General features: G+C 44.5%; 1 protein-coding gene across 1 annotated transcript in view; it reads left to right on the top strand.

The window, feature by feature from the left end:
* JUP (junction plakoglobin) overlaps nucleotides 1–13,740 on the top strand; it is a 100,526-nt gene extending 86,786 nt beyond the window's left edge. The window contains exons 11-15 of the mRNA XM_077459939.1: nucleotides 4,236–4,386; nucleotides 5,109–5,230; nucleotides 5,341–5,380; nucleotides 6,093–6,241; nucleotides 9,962–13,740. Coding sequence (XP_077316065.1) covers nucleotides 4,236–4,386; nucleotides 5,109–5,230; nucleotides 5,341–5,380; nucleotides 6,093–6,226 — 447 coding nt within the window. The 3' untranslated portion in view covers nucleotides 6,227–6,241; nucleotides 9,962–13,740. The remainder of the gene's footprint in view (nucleotides 1–4,235; nucleotides 4,387–5,108; nucleotides 5,231–5,340; nucleotides 5,381–6,092; nucleotides 6,242–9,961) is intronic.
* Nucleotides 13,741–14,098: the final 358 nt, after the last annotated feature.

Below are 14,098 nucleotides of genomic sequence, written 5' to 3'. Positions count from 1 at the left end.
ACTGGTGAAAGGGTTAACTAGGGGGCAATCAGGGGGCTTTATGCGGTAGTATATGGGGGTCCCTGGCGCTATAAAAAGCTGCGGCGAACCTAAATACCTACCTGCCTAACTAGCGTCACCTGTGACACTAATACGGCGATCAGAAAAATGATCGCTTATTAGGCTGGGTTCACACTGGAGCGATGCGGAAACGCCGCGAATCCGCGGCGGGTTCCCGCATCGCATGCCTCCCGGCGGCAGTTCACACTGCCCTATGCGAACTGCTGGGAGTGTCAGTGAAATGTTACTGACACCCCCAGATCAGTTCGCATATCGCAGTGCGATCTGCAAACTCGGATCGCATGGTGTGAACACCCATGCGATCCGATTCTGCTGCGGGCCAAAAAAAGGGTCCCGTGCGAATTTGCGGCGGGTGCGGCGAATGGCTGAACTCGAATCGCACAGAGATCGGATGTGATTTGCACTGCAGTGCGGTGCGAATCACATTCGTTCTCATAAACCGCTGCAATGTGAACCCAGCCTTAGTGACACTGGCGACGGGGGGTGATCACGGGGTTAAACCTTTATTGGGGGGGTTAGGGGGGTACATTAGAACTAAAGGGGGCTAACCCTAACTGCCCTAACAGTTATTACAGTCACAAATGACACCAATGCAAAAAAAAAAAAAAAAATATGACATTGGTGTCACTGTGACTGGGGGGCAGGGGTAATTGGGGGGGTAAAGGGGGGGTGTGAGTGTGCCTGGCATGTTCTACTGTGTGTGTAGAGTGTTGGTGCAACTCACTGATCCGCTCTCCTCCGTGTCGGAACGAAAAATACCGACACGGAGGAGAGAATACATCACTTCCTCTCCTGTGTTTACATTACAGGAGAGGAAGTGATGTCACCGGGGATTTCTATTCGTCGGGAGCGATCGCGAGGGGGTGGCCATGAATGAATGGCCGTCCCCTCGTCCGGGATCGCTCCCGAACGAATACCGACCGACCGACCGGGAGGCAAGGGACGTACATGTATGTCCTTATGCCTGCCCGTGCCATTCTACCGACGTACATCGGCGTGCGGCGGTCGGCAACTGGTTAAAGAACTGATTAGTCTTTATTGTCTCATGTCAATTAAATCTCTCTCCTTTTTTTTTTTTTTTTTTTTTTTTTTTGGGGAGAATCTGTAAAAGTCGAATGTATTGCCTTAATCTAGCCATTGCAATGTATATAAACATAATGTTTATCCCTGTTGCAGGTTTTGGGATCAGATCTAGGATATGTATTGTATTTTTAGAATGGCAGTAATGGGCTCCCCTGCACACACTGCAAAATAGTTTGGCACAGAACAGATTCTGCATTGTCAGTCACTGCAGTGGCCTCTATGTGACCTGTTTCTGACCTTGGCTTCATAACAATCGTTAGAGCCCACCACTATCCTATCTATCTGTTATATATGCTGACACATCTCACGGGTCTGCTGCAGAGAGTGCTCACTTTACCAGCAGTCCCTGGACATTCCAGAGCTGGATCCTGCACGGCATCATTGATTTGCATGGAAGTCCTGAGCTGGAAACACACAGCCTCATTAATTAGTAATTTGTGCAGCTAATTGTTCCATTAACTTGATCCATATTTCCGGCACGGTGATGGGCAGGCTGCACTTTTAAAAGGATTTATCAGTGATTGGCTGGGGAATCCATATAGTAGATAGTGCTGTGGGATCCTTTAAAGAGTTATTTTTTTGCAATGAGTTCTCTGTGGTTTTGAAACGCACTGCTGTGCTCTTTGTTCTGTAAGCTGGAATAGATGTGGCATTGCCAACAGATTTGGCATACAGTCAAAGCCGGACATTGGGTCAGCAGAGACAGGCCGAGATTCAATCCATCTATGGGCATGCTAATTGTACCCAAAATCCATAAACTTGGGTAAAACCAGCATGTTTGATTTTTAGCATGCGATTATTGCCAGCGGCTATAGCTGCTAGCAGTAATTCATTTTTTCCCCAGGAGCCGGAAGAAAATGACTCTACAGGAGGCATTCACCTATTCATACAGTCAGTGTTGATGGAAATGTGTTGTAGGAAAGAAAATCACATAATCTATGGCCTACTTTATACTAGCAACACTTTTTTAGATTTTGTACATTCAGTATGCAGCTGAATACATATTGAGTGCTAAAGAGTTTCCTTGTAAATCCATGGTTTTTAAACCCTGATGAAGGGGCGCTTCTGGCCCCTGAAACTGGTTGGCTTTAAAGTGTTTTATCCTAACACTTGGCTTGGGGCTCTTGTTGTATTCTTGTTTGAGTAATTTTCTTGGTGCTCATTGAAGGGGGAATCCGTGCTTTTATACAAGCTGGAGCTCACAACTTTCATCTTCGTCAAGAGTGAAGAAAATTATTTAAGTCCCATCAACATGTCCTCCTGAAATGACTATCTGTTATCAGTCATGGGTTATTAACCCCCCCTGACGGTCTTCCCGAGTCTGGCTCGGGGTGGAATTTTTGTACCATTAGCGGTAACCCCGAGCCAGACTCCGGGACCGCATCGCTGGATCCAGGAGGTTTACTTACCTTCTCCCTCGGATCCAGCGTTGTCTCCCCGCTGTACGAGCGAGCCGTGCCTCGCTCGATCTATCACGGAGCCGATCTCCGTTCCCTGCGAGCGTTGCGACGCACGGGGACGGAGATCGGCGCCAAATTCAAAAAGTGAAACAGACAGTATACATACAGTATAATGTAATCTTACAGATTACATTGCTGTATGTAAATATTTCACATCCCCTTTGTCCCTAGTGGTCTGCCCAGTGTCCTGCATGTAGTTTTATATTATAAAAACTGTTCTTTATGCCTGGAAACTGGAGATTGTCCATAGCAACCAAACTGTCATTTTACATCAAAAATGGTTTTAGACCAGCTAGAAAACAGTGATAATAAATTGTAATCACTCGCAGAATTGAGCGATAGCGATTTGTGGGGAGATCCGTCATCAAATACTGAAAAGTAATGACAGTGACAATTCTGCAACTGAGCAAATTTCAGTGTTTTTGATTTGATTACATTATTGGATAATTTTTTTTTTTTGTTATTATTTGGTACAATTATTTATTATATTATAATTTATGATTTCATTTTTCAAACTTTATCATACCCGGGATGTCTGCTAGACTCTGGTTTGGACAGATTTAAGAGAGTTATTCCTAAGAATTACAAGACTACAATATAAAACGCCAAATTTTCATGCAAAATAATGGTACCGCTTTTAGCACCTAAAATCCGAAATAATCGTACCGCCAGGGAGGTTAAGGCCAAGGGTACACGGGCTTTGGACTCACAAGCAGGTCAAGCTTGGCATGTCTTGGAAGTAAAATGGTTTTCAATTGAGTCGTTTTCAAGCTATCTTTGTTCTGTGTTTGTATTGGCTTGCTGAATAATACAAGCAGTTCAGACTAGTGTAAAGCAAATGCTACAATAAGACCCCATTCACACCTGAGCGTTTTGTAGCCCTACGCCTGAAGCTACAAAACGCTGGAGGGGAAAAAATACATTATTCTCAATGGAGATGGTTCACATCTCCCCTCCAAGTCGCCTGAAGCCCTACGCCTGAAGCTCAAACAAGTTCCGGACCCTTTTTTGTCGCGCGAATCGGGCTGATTTGGGCGTTTTCATTCCCATAGAAACTAATGGAAACGCTCGATTCGAGCGTTTAGCGCGACAACGAGCGTTTCTATGGGCGTTTTGACGCTGTATCTGCTCAATGCTTAACATTGGTGACCTTTTGCCCTGCACAAATTTGCGACAAAACGCGGTAAAAAACGCCGCAAATCACGGTAAAAAACGCTTGAAAAAGCTACGCTCAGGTGTGAATGCAGCCTAAAAGGCTGTGTAATTTGCTTCACGGGATCCAGTGCCATATTCAAACTTTGCAAGTCTCATCCATCCAAACGGTTTCTGAAACCATGGTCAGAGATAAAAATGAAGGCTGTATAAACTAGCCCAACTAATGGCACTGATCCTTATGATGCCCAGTTAGCTTACGTGATGCCCCATTGCTACCCCAGAAGCAGCCATGTATAGGCAGCCTTGCCTTGAATAACCTGGTCAGTTGCTCCAGTTTATGGAATGGCTCCTAGTAAACTCCATTATTCATCGAGTTGTGGCAGCAGCTTGTCCTGCAAGGGTCCATCCAGCACGGCAGCCCCAGAGTCTTTTGCGGTGTTGGCATTTTCAGTAACTTGCTGTTTTTTGTTTGGACAGCTCCTGTATTCCCCCGTGGAGAACATTCAACGAGTGGCAGCTGGAGTGCTCTGTGAACTTGCTCAGGATAAAGAAGCAGCTGACACCATTGATGCTGAGGGCGCATCTGCTCCACTGATGGAACTCCTGCATTCCCACAATGAGGGCACAGGTAAGCTGGACACCATACAAACCATTATTTTAGAGGTTATATGCTACTTGGGACTATGTCATGGTTGTGCAGGCTCCGGGAGGCATTTTTACTTTAGCAGTCTGGGCACCCTTTGCATGGTTTTGCATGCTCGTTGGTGCCTATAATCTAATCGAAAGGCTTCATAGATTTTCTGGGATGCTGCCTTGTTTTGAAGATCTGTTCCAGGATATTGACCTTCATGACCGTCATTCGGAGAAGGACATAGCATTACCTTTTTTAAAGGAGAAGTCCACTCTACACAAAAATATAATGCATGTTTGCAGAAAAAAAACTTGCATTTATTTTTTTGTGAAGCATTGCATCTGTGATCAGTGTATCGCAGATGCAATTCCAGTCTTCTGCAGACTTTTTCCAGCTTCTTGACTTTAGAGGTACAGTTTTTCAGGGAGCGTCAGTGATCACCACTCACTCAAGTCTGTCTGCTGTGGTGGATGACAGTACTTTATACACAAATTTCAAAAGTAAAGACTGCTGCGAGGAAAAGTACCCTGCACATGGTTATGGGGAAGACGTCGGTTCGTATCTTCTTGCCGGGACATAAATGACAAACCTAAAAGGAACTAACCCTTCCCTGCTCAATTCAAAACTAAAAAATTATCTCTACATACTATTCCTTGCAATAAACTGTTGGTTGATTCTAGTCAAACCGTGTAAATAAATGGATTTTTCTCATCACTCAGCTACCTATGCTGCTGCTGTCCTATTCCGTATCTCTGAGGACAAGAACCCGGACTACAGGAAGAGAGTGTCTGTGGAGTTGACCAATGCCATCTTCCGCCAGGACCCCGCAGCCTGGGAAGCGGTAAGCACTTATCTTGCTCTATTTCCTAATGAGCCTCCAGCTTTGTAATCTCTGCTGTACCCATTTCAATTTGGGCTCCGTATCTGATTTCTTCAACATGCTTTTTCTAGGCACAGAGCATGATCCCCATTGGTGAACCTTACGCTGATGGTGAGTATTTCTTTTTCATATTTATTGGGGTTCCTAGACACTTGTGTAGGGTATCGATTTTAAGGACAGTGTCCAATATAATAAAATGACACTGTGGTGGCTTTTTTGTGCAACGCTTTCTTTTTAAAACTGCTACAGTGGGTTCAGTATTTCAGTATTAAGCGTTTTACAGGTGTGTTTGCACTAAAAATAGAGCCTGTAAACTGCCTCTTCTGCAGCCCCATTGTGAAAGCCTGAGTGCTTTCACACTGGGATGGTGTGCTTGCAGGACAGGAAAAAAGTCCTGCAAGCAGCATCTTTGGGGCGGTGCGTGAGTGGTGTATACAGTGCTCCTAATCTGGCCCTGCCCATTGAAATGAATGGGCACCACTGCTGAAGCGCCTGCAAAGCGCTTTGGCAGCTGCGCTTTTTGGGCATTAATAACCCTTCCCTCATCCACTAGTGGCCAAATATATATTATAACAGCAGTAAGGCACCACTAAAACTAGTGGCACTGCTGCTAACTTCCCCATCCTCCCATCCCAGAGTGAAAGGTGTCTTAGCCAAACTCTTTGAATAAAATCCTGTTTTGATTATAGCAGTGATTTTTAAGATGTGGGTTTGGAAAGTAGAAATTCCTTTGGATGACCAAGGAGTCGGCTTTTGGACAGATCTTTTGTGCAGCACTTGCTTTGAATGATGCCTTGGTCACTAAAACTTTGTCTCTCCACAGATGACAATTACCGTCCCATGTATACTGATGAAATCCCTCTTGATCATATGGGTGATTTAGAGCCAGAGTATGGAATGGATGCTTACAGTGACCACGGAGGGCGGATGTATGCCGAGAATAACATGATGGCCTAAATCTACAAGCACAGGGTAAAAGGAACTACTGGTCTTTGAGATTCACTTTTTGTTGCTCCAAGACGTCTAAAGGGAATCTATGATGGAAGATCAATAGAGGCTGCTAATGCTGACCTCGCTTTTGAAAATTAAAAGTTCCTGGCTGTCATTCTGATGTTTAGTGCGGAGTAGTTGACCTGGAACTGGTATAGAGATGAGGAGTTTAAAAAAAAATATAGCCTGGTGTTTTATTTTTATTTTTTTCGATCTCCAACTCAAACTATTGATGTCAGATACCGCAAGCCATGTAGAATTTTCAGTTGGAAGCATTTCATGACAGCCCTGATACGTCACTTTAGGTTTCCTAGTAAAGGAAAGTATTCATGGAGCTTAGCTAGTTTATTGTTTAACCCCTTCAGTTGCATTAGGCCGGGGATGTCCAACCCACAAAGGGATGCCCTGCAGTCACAACGGCCGACACAGACCAGCCTGACCCATGCACATCTGTAGGGACACCAGGGATGTCCTGCAAGCACAGCTGTCAGGGCAGCCATCACAGACCAGCCCATGCACATCTGTAGGTATGCTGGGGGTACCATGCAAACATAGCAGCCATGAAAAATTACATTGATAAGCCAGGCAAATGCACACCTTGAGGGTTGCTGGAGCTGCTATGTTTGCAATAGCAGGGAATGCGCGGGCGCCAGATAAGTAAATGCTGCCTGGCCGGATCTTTCCATTCTCGAACGCTCAAAACACCATAGCGGAATTCTTCAGACATATCTCCGGTGAAAGTTCTTAAGTCTGGCTCCGCGCCTGGTGGCTTCTCAGTTTGCTACTTTAAGAAATTTGTCCCCTCTTTCCTATTTTTATGGTTATGTTCGTCAATGCCCTCCGTGATGGCACCCCCCTGGACAGATGCTTGAATTTAGCTCATGTCTCAGTCATCCCAAAACCTGGAAAAAGAGTGAGGTCGGTAACCATCACCCTCATTAATAAAGACCTACAAAATTCTGATGAAATCTCTCGCATTGAAACTTCGCTTCCAGTTGAATGGTGGCACCCCACAAGAAGGCTTTCTCCTCTCCAGTGACCTTCAGAAAGCCTTCAATTTGATTTCCTGTCCATATCTTTGATATTCTAGAGAGATGGGACTTTGGTTCCAGCTGGAGGAGGAACTGCTCATCCGCTATCCTTTGTTAGTGTGTTTTATTTGCAGCCCAAGAAGGTCAAAAAGTTACACCTCTGCATTAGGCTAATGTCATTATGTACTTGGGCTGCAAACTATGTCCATTTAGCATGGCTTTTCCAGGCTTTTCTTAAGATAGTTGGCATTGGGTGTCTATAGAACAGATACTAGCTGGAATGCCATTTTGACATATGCTTTGTGATTGGTCAGAGATCAGATGGTGTCTGGATCTTGGTATCTGAGGATCTGGCTACCAGGCCAATGCAATGAAAATGCTTAAAATGAAATGTCTACAACAAAGAGGATGTATGAGCAATGCAAGCCATGCACTGGTGCTAATAAATAGGGGTGCACCAAATGGGTTTTTTGGTGCCGCTACTGAAAATGAAAAATACATTAGGCCGAAAACCAAAACTTAATTTTTTTTAAATATTTCTATACAGGAGATGGTCAGAGACTGGGGGCATGGTGCAGGAGATGGTCAGAGACTGGGGGCATGGTGCAGGAGATGGTCAGAGACTGGGGGCATGGTGCAGGAGATGGTCAGAGACTGGGGGCATGGTGCAGGAGATGGTCAGAGACTGGGGGCATGGTGCAGGAGATGGTCAGAGACTGGGGGCATGGTGCAGGAGATGGTCAGAGACTGGGGGCATGGTGCAGGAGATGGTCAGAGACTGGGGGCATGGTGCAGGAGATGGTCAGAGACTGGGGGCATGGTGCAGGAGATGGTCAGAGACTGGGGGCATGGTGCAGGAGGACGGTCAGAGACTGGGGGGACATGGTGCAGGAGGACGGACAGAGACTGGGGGGACATGGTGCAGGAGGACGGACAGAGACTGGGGGGACATGGTGCAGGAGGACGGACAGAGACTGGGGGGACATGGTGCAGGAGGACGGACAGAGACTGGGGGGACATGGTGCAGGAGGACGGACAGAGACTGGGGGGACATGGTGCAGGAGGACGGACAGAGACTGGGGGGACATGGTGCAGGAGGACGGACAGAGACTGGGGGGACATGGTGCAGGAGGACGGACAGAGACTGGGGGGACATGGTGCAGGAGGACGGACAGAGACTGGGGGGACATGGTGCAGGAGGACGGACAGAGACTGGGGGGACATGGTGCAGGAGGACGGACAGAGACTGGGGGGACATGGTGCAGGAGGACGGACAGAGACTGGGGGGACATGGTGCAGGAGGACGGACAGAGACTGGGGGGACATGGTGCAGGAGGACGGACAGAGACTGGGGGGACATGGTGCAGGAGGACGGACAGAGACTGGGGGGACATGGTGCAGGAGGACGGACAGAGACTGGGGGGACATGGTGCAGGAGGACGGACAGAGACTGGGGGGACATGGTGCAGGAGGACGGACAGAGACTGGGGGGACATGGTGCAGGAGGACGGACAGAGACTGGGGGGACATGGTGCAGGAGGACGGACAGAGACTGGGGGGACATGATACGAGATCAATGCAGCTTCACTATTGCCCGTCAGATGCAACCTACTTGTGTCCCCAGTGCAGCCGGCCTGTGCAGGGGAAGAGAGCAGAGCCCTGCCTGGTAGATTAGAGCGCCGGCAACATAACAGCTTTCATTTCAATAGCTGTGGGTTCCCTTCCACGTACCGTCACATACAGCCCCTCCTTTTTGTCCAGGCACTTTGATAGACAGATCACCCATCCAATCCTGGGACGATTGATCTGTCTATCAAAGTTCCCCAGACAAGGGAGGGGCTGTATATGACGGTGCATGGGGGGGGGGGGGGGGAGAGAGAAACGCACAGCTATTGAAATGAAAGCAGTTATGTTCCCGGCACTATCCTCTTTCTGCGCTATAGGACACCCCCGGGGGGGGGGGGGCTTTGCGCCGCCCAAGCCCCGCCCATATTCGGCCATTTTTCTCTTGGTAAATTGCTGAAAAGGCCATTTTCGCAGCTGAAATTTCTGTGCATCCCTACTAATAAAGAACAAAGGGCCCAGTTAGCTGAGCTCTTACTGAATGATAGAAATCTAGTAGATTCATCCATCAGTGCTAAACGGCGTGGGTGGAGGAATCTCCCCTGCTGGATTTTGTATTCTGATTGCTGCAGTGTCTGCAAATGTCTGAATGCCCGAATAGTTAATGCATCTCAAAAGATTGAGCTCACGGTTTTTCAACCGACACCTTTGGATCGCCCCCCCCCCCCCCCCCAAATCAAAGGCTGTCAACCTGGATGTTGCTGGTGGGTCCAAGCAAAAGTAGAGCTGGTCGGCCTGAGACCTGTTCCTCATCAACTATTTGCTTTTTGCTCTGTCCGTCACTTGTCTGCCATACACTGTGCAAGATCTTTCCTACATCTTTGAAACTGTTTCTAGGATCAGTGCTTAGTACTGTGCAACTAGTTCTCCTGACCCATGAAAGGATAATTTTTTATTTATTTTGTTTATTAATTGTTGTGATTCTCTATTTGGCCAGTCCCATTCTTGTTCTTGCTAGCATGCATGATTGCTCCTTACTTTTATTTTCTTACCCATGCAGTTCTGTTCATGACTTTACTTTTTATTTTTTTTTATTTTTTCTCTCTAGATCTTTTTCATGGAAGAACATAACCAAGACAGAAGTGCCTACAAAGACCACGTTCCTGCACCTCCTCTCCCCATGAAGCATCCCTTTTACAAAGAGCTTTTATTTGATAGACTTTTGCACGGGGTCATGTGTGTTTTTTTTTTTTTTTTTTTTTTTTTTCATACCCTCCCCTCAGCATTTGGGGTTCTGCTTTTAGAATGCGGTGTATTAACCTCCATCTCTTCAGCCTTGAGGTTAATAAAATATTTTCTTTGCCATTTTAATTCTTCTTTTTTTTTTTTTTTTTTGCGTTGGCTTAGAGCCTTTTTTTTCTATAGATTTATAAATATATATAAATATATTTCATTTTTTTTAATTTTTAATATGCAAAAGTCTGCTTGACCTTATTTTATTTTTACAAAGATTTTTTTTTTTTTTTTTTTCCATTTAAGACATATATTTAGAAAGAATTTAATATGTTTTGGTTACTTAACTTCTGAAGTGCTCTTGCCTCTGATATTTGAAGACTTGGTGCACATGGGAGTACTGACCCTGCCTTTCCATTGGTTTCCATGTTATGACTTTCTACTCTAACGTTCATGTTTTTAGAGTAAACCTCTGTTCAGTGGTCATTTTTTGTGAATAAATTTAAAAGTAATCCCATTTTCAGTTTTTTTTATGTTATGTTGCACACCTATCGCACTGCTTACAGTTAAGAAAGCCATTAAGAGCTTGTGGGGCTAACACAGTGCATTTGGCAAGTACCGGAGCATTGACGATATAATGGGTATTTGCAATGTGTAGGCAGCCAGGAAAAGTGGACCTGTTAGATGTATGTAGAGAGGTGCCAATTTTTTTTAACCATCTAGTGTATAAAGTAAACCTGTCAATGAGGTTTCATTTTTAACTGGATATTTAAGGAAAATGATATGTACATATTTCATTTTTACTTTAATTGCCTTGCTTAAAGCCGATCACAATACTTCCTTCAAGCTGGCCATAGACGGTTCGAACCATGTGTGCGCAGGCTGAATGTACCAAAGTTGATCCTCCATGGTTGCAGGCAAGAAATTCGCTCCATCTATGGCCGGCCTTACCGCTAACAGTCTGACACCTGCCGGCAACTTCCCCTCAGCTTCCTTCCGGTTGCCAGTCCTTATTCCTGGAGGCACACAAGCACCATGCCCCCCTCCTCCCGGGCTCATAGTTTAGTCTTTCTTTCAGTAAGGTTTATACTCCCTGCTATAGTTTGACAGGGAGCGTCAGACCTCTGCAAAGAGACCACTGCTTTCACACAAGAGTCCTCTCTGTGACATTCCACCCTAGAGCGCAGATTTCTATTGGTGCAAGGCAATTAAAATAACAAGTGTATGTAACCTTTACTATTTACCTTACTAAATATAAAGTTAAAAATTCGTTTGGATTTTAGAAGATGGCAATAACCACCAGCTGCATCTATATCTCCGGACACATTCTTTCCATCCTTGTGGGCACTGAAAACAAACCCGTATGTTTCCTCATTTCTTAAGGTGAAATGAGCACTAGTAAGTGGCATGCAGACCATTACGAAGGGATCTTTTGGGCAGGATAGGATGAGTGCAGCGTTTAGATTGCACTCAGCTCAAGTTTTCCTGTTCTGTTTAAAGTCCTAATAAGACCCCCCTCTTTTGGTACCTAGTGGCCATTTTTCCTGGCAGTGTGGGTGCTTTCTATAAAACGTTTTTCTCTCTTACAGCTAGTGGCCAGATCTGCTTTCTCCACAAGTGACTTGGATCTGTAGTTTAGATGGGACATAGAGGCAAGCCTAATTTGTACTATGCATTCATTCCATCCTGTTAGTGGTCAACCCCTTTTAATCCTTGTGGCAGTGACTTTAGACAAAGACTAAAATGCCTGGACTGAGAGGAAGAGGGCAATTTACAGGCCAGGACATTGGGGGGTAAAGCTCACCATGCATGGTACGATCTCGCTATATAATATCCTTTAGCCCTGCTAACTATAAGCAACAGCCTGCCTAAACGAAAAAAACGTTTCATTGATGGACTAGTTTAGAAAGGTTGCATATCTTTGGTAAATCTAAAGGAAATTTTACTGAGAGATTGTAAAATGTATGAAGAGCAGGGACCATCTAAATTTCGATCCATGTGTGACTGTTCCTGTTCAACAGAAATCGATCTTTAGATCGGCTTTTGTTGAACAGGAATGTTAGAAAACTTTTGTCAATCAGTGTATTCTGATATTAGAATCCGATGTCACGGCAGGGGGGGGATTCCTCCATCCGCTTTGCTTGTATGGCTGAAAGAATCTATTGGTTTTTCATTCAGCCTGCTAGCTGAATTAAAACACGATCTAATCTAAGCGTTTTTTTTTGTGTGTTTTTAATACATGGAATTTAGATTTTTTTTTTTTTTTTTTCACTCCTACAAAGTAAAGGTTTGTTTTTGGATTTCACAAAATTTTGGTTGCAAAATTTTCACGGTTTGTTCCTTTACAATAGAATCTGATAAACACAATTCAAGTTTATTTCTTATTGGTGTTGCATTGCCTGGTTGTCATAAGAAAATTTTGATTCCATGTAATATAATTTGCCCTCCCATGTGTAGTAACCACTTGCAGCCATTGGAGGGCCCCCTTTTTTTCTGAGTCCACAAAAAAAGCGGTCAGTGTTTTAACCACTAAATGTGTTTTACTTCAGCTTGCTCTTACAGGTTTATTATGTGATGGTGGGGGAAGCAGAAATGTCCTTGCCCATAGTGACCAGCTGTAGAAAGTGTGACTCTAGTTGGCATCTATTGGGCATATCTTAACCCAGCCCCCCCCGAGGTCACTGCCCATATCACCAGTCACTCAGATGTCTACTTTTTCCTGCCAGTAAAATGGTTACCACTACATTTATTTTTATTTTTTTGTGTGCAAATGCTACTGCTTATATCCATATGTTTGGATTTAGAGGTCTTGGTAACCTCAAAGGATTCAGATGTTTGGTTTTCCTTTTTGCTACACTTTTGTTCCTATCTACATAAAAGCATAGAAAGGGTTGTGTATGCTATATGAGACCTAGTATATTTTTATTTTAAATTGATGCATCCAAAGAAAAGGTTGATGTACAAGAGGTCATCTACCAATGGATACTTCTCCTCTATGGTCACGGTAGATTTGTTCTGAGCTTCGTTCACCTCTTGGTGGCTTGAACATTAATCATCAGTGCTCCTCTTCATTCTAAAGCTGACCAAAAGGCAATGAGAACAGGTCCTCTTAATGTACCTTGGTGGAACACTGTGAAAGCCTGCGGGTTTGCTACTAGAATCCGTTTATCATTTTTACAGTTGATAAAGAAGTGGATGGTGCTCAGTACCCATAAGCTGTAGAAATAGTATCCATGGCCAAAAAGTTGACGTTTTTTTTAGAATCACTGTGAACAACGTGGGGCCTATCAATTTGTGGAACATCGCTGACCCCCGTGGGTTCTTTTTATAGCCGAATACCTCTTTGGGGATAAGATGGACTCAAGTTGCTACCCCTACTTTGTCGGTGATGTGCACTTTAAATCCTGTTCCTGACACTTGTTTTCTTTTTTCAAATACCATCATCTGAAATGTGTTATGTTTAATGACTTTTCCAATGTTATATGCAAATAATTTAGAGTGTGTTTGATATGGGGGGGAAATAAGGATTGGACATAACTGTTCTAGATTTAACCATATTCACTGAATCCTTGTTCTGGTTTTTGAACATGTATATACATCCCACGCCTTCCTGTTTGATATTGATGTTTTTTGGCAATAAATCGAATTAATCCACTGCGTTGTTTGTTCCCTTATTGAGATATATAACATGCACGCACACGCACGCACACACATGTGTATGTATATACACACACATACGTTTTTACATTCTTTTTTTTTAGCTTACCTATATACTGTAAGGATTGAATCAATTCAGCAGAGCTAATGAAACGAGGTAAAGAAGGCATTAGGCTCGGCTTTCTCCTAATGCCGATGCGGCTCACAGCCATGGGGTCTTGTGTATCCTGCTTCACCGTTTCAGGTCTGAATTTAGCCCGAACTTTGGGCTGAATTCAGACCTGAAACAGACCAAAAGATGCACAGGGCTCCTGTGCAAATTGGCATCGGAGAAATGTGAACCGGCTCCATAAAG

This window comes from Lithobates pipiens, unplaced genomic scaffold (assembly GCF_037356315.1).
Source record: "Lithobates pipiens isolate NorthernLeopardFrog02 unplaced genomic scaffold, aLitPip1_a1.2 Scaffold_28, whole genome shotgun sequence".
NCBI classification, from domain to species: Eukaryota; Metazoa; Chordata; class Amphibia; order Anura; family Ranidae; genus Lithobates; species Lithobates pipiens.
The sequence above is the reverse complement of the archived record's forward strand: the minus strand, read 5'-3'. Positions and strand labels throughout refer to the sequence as shown.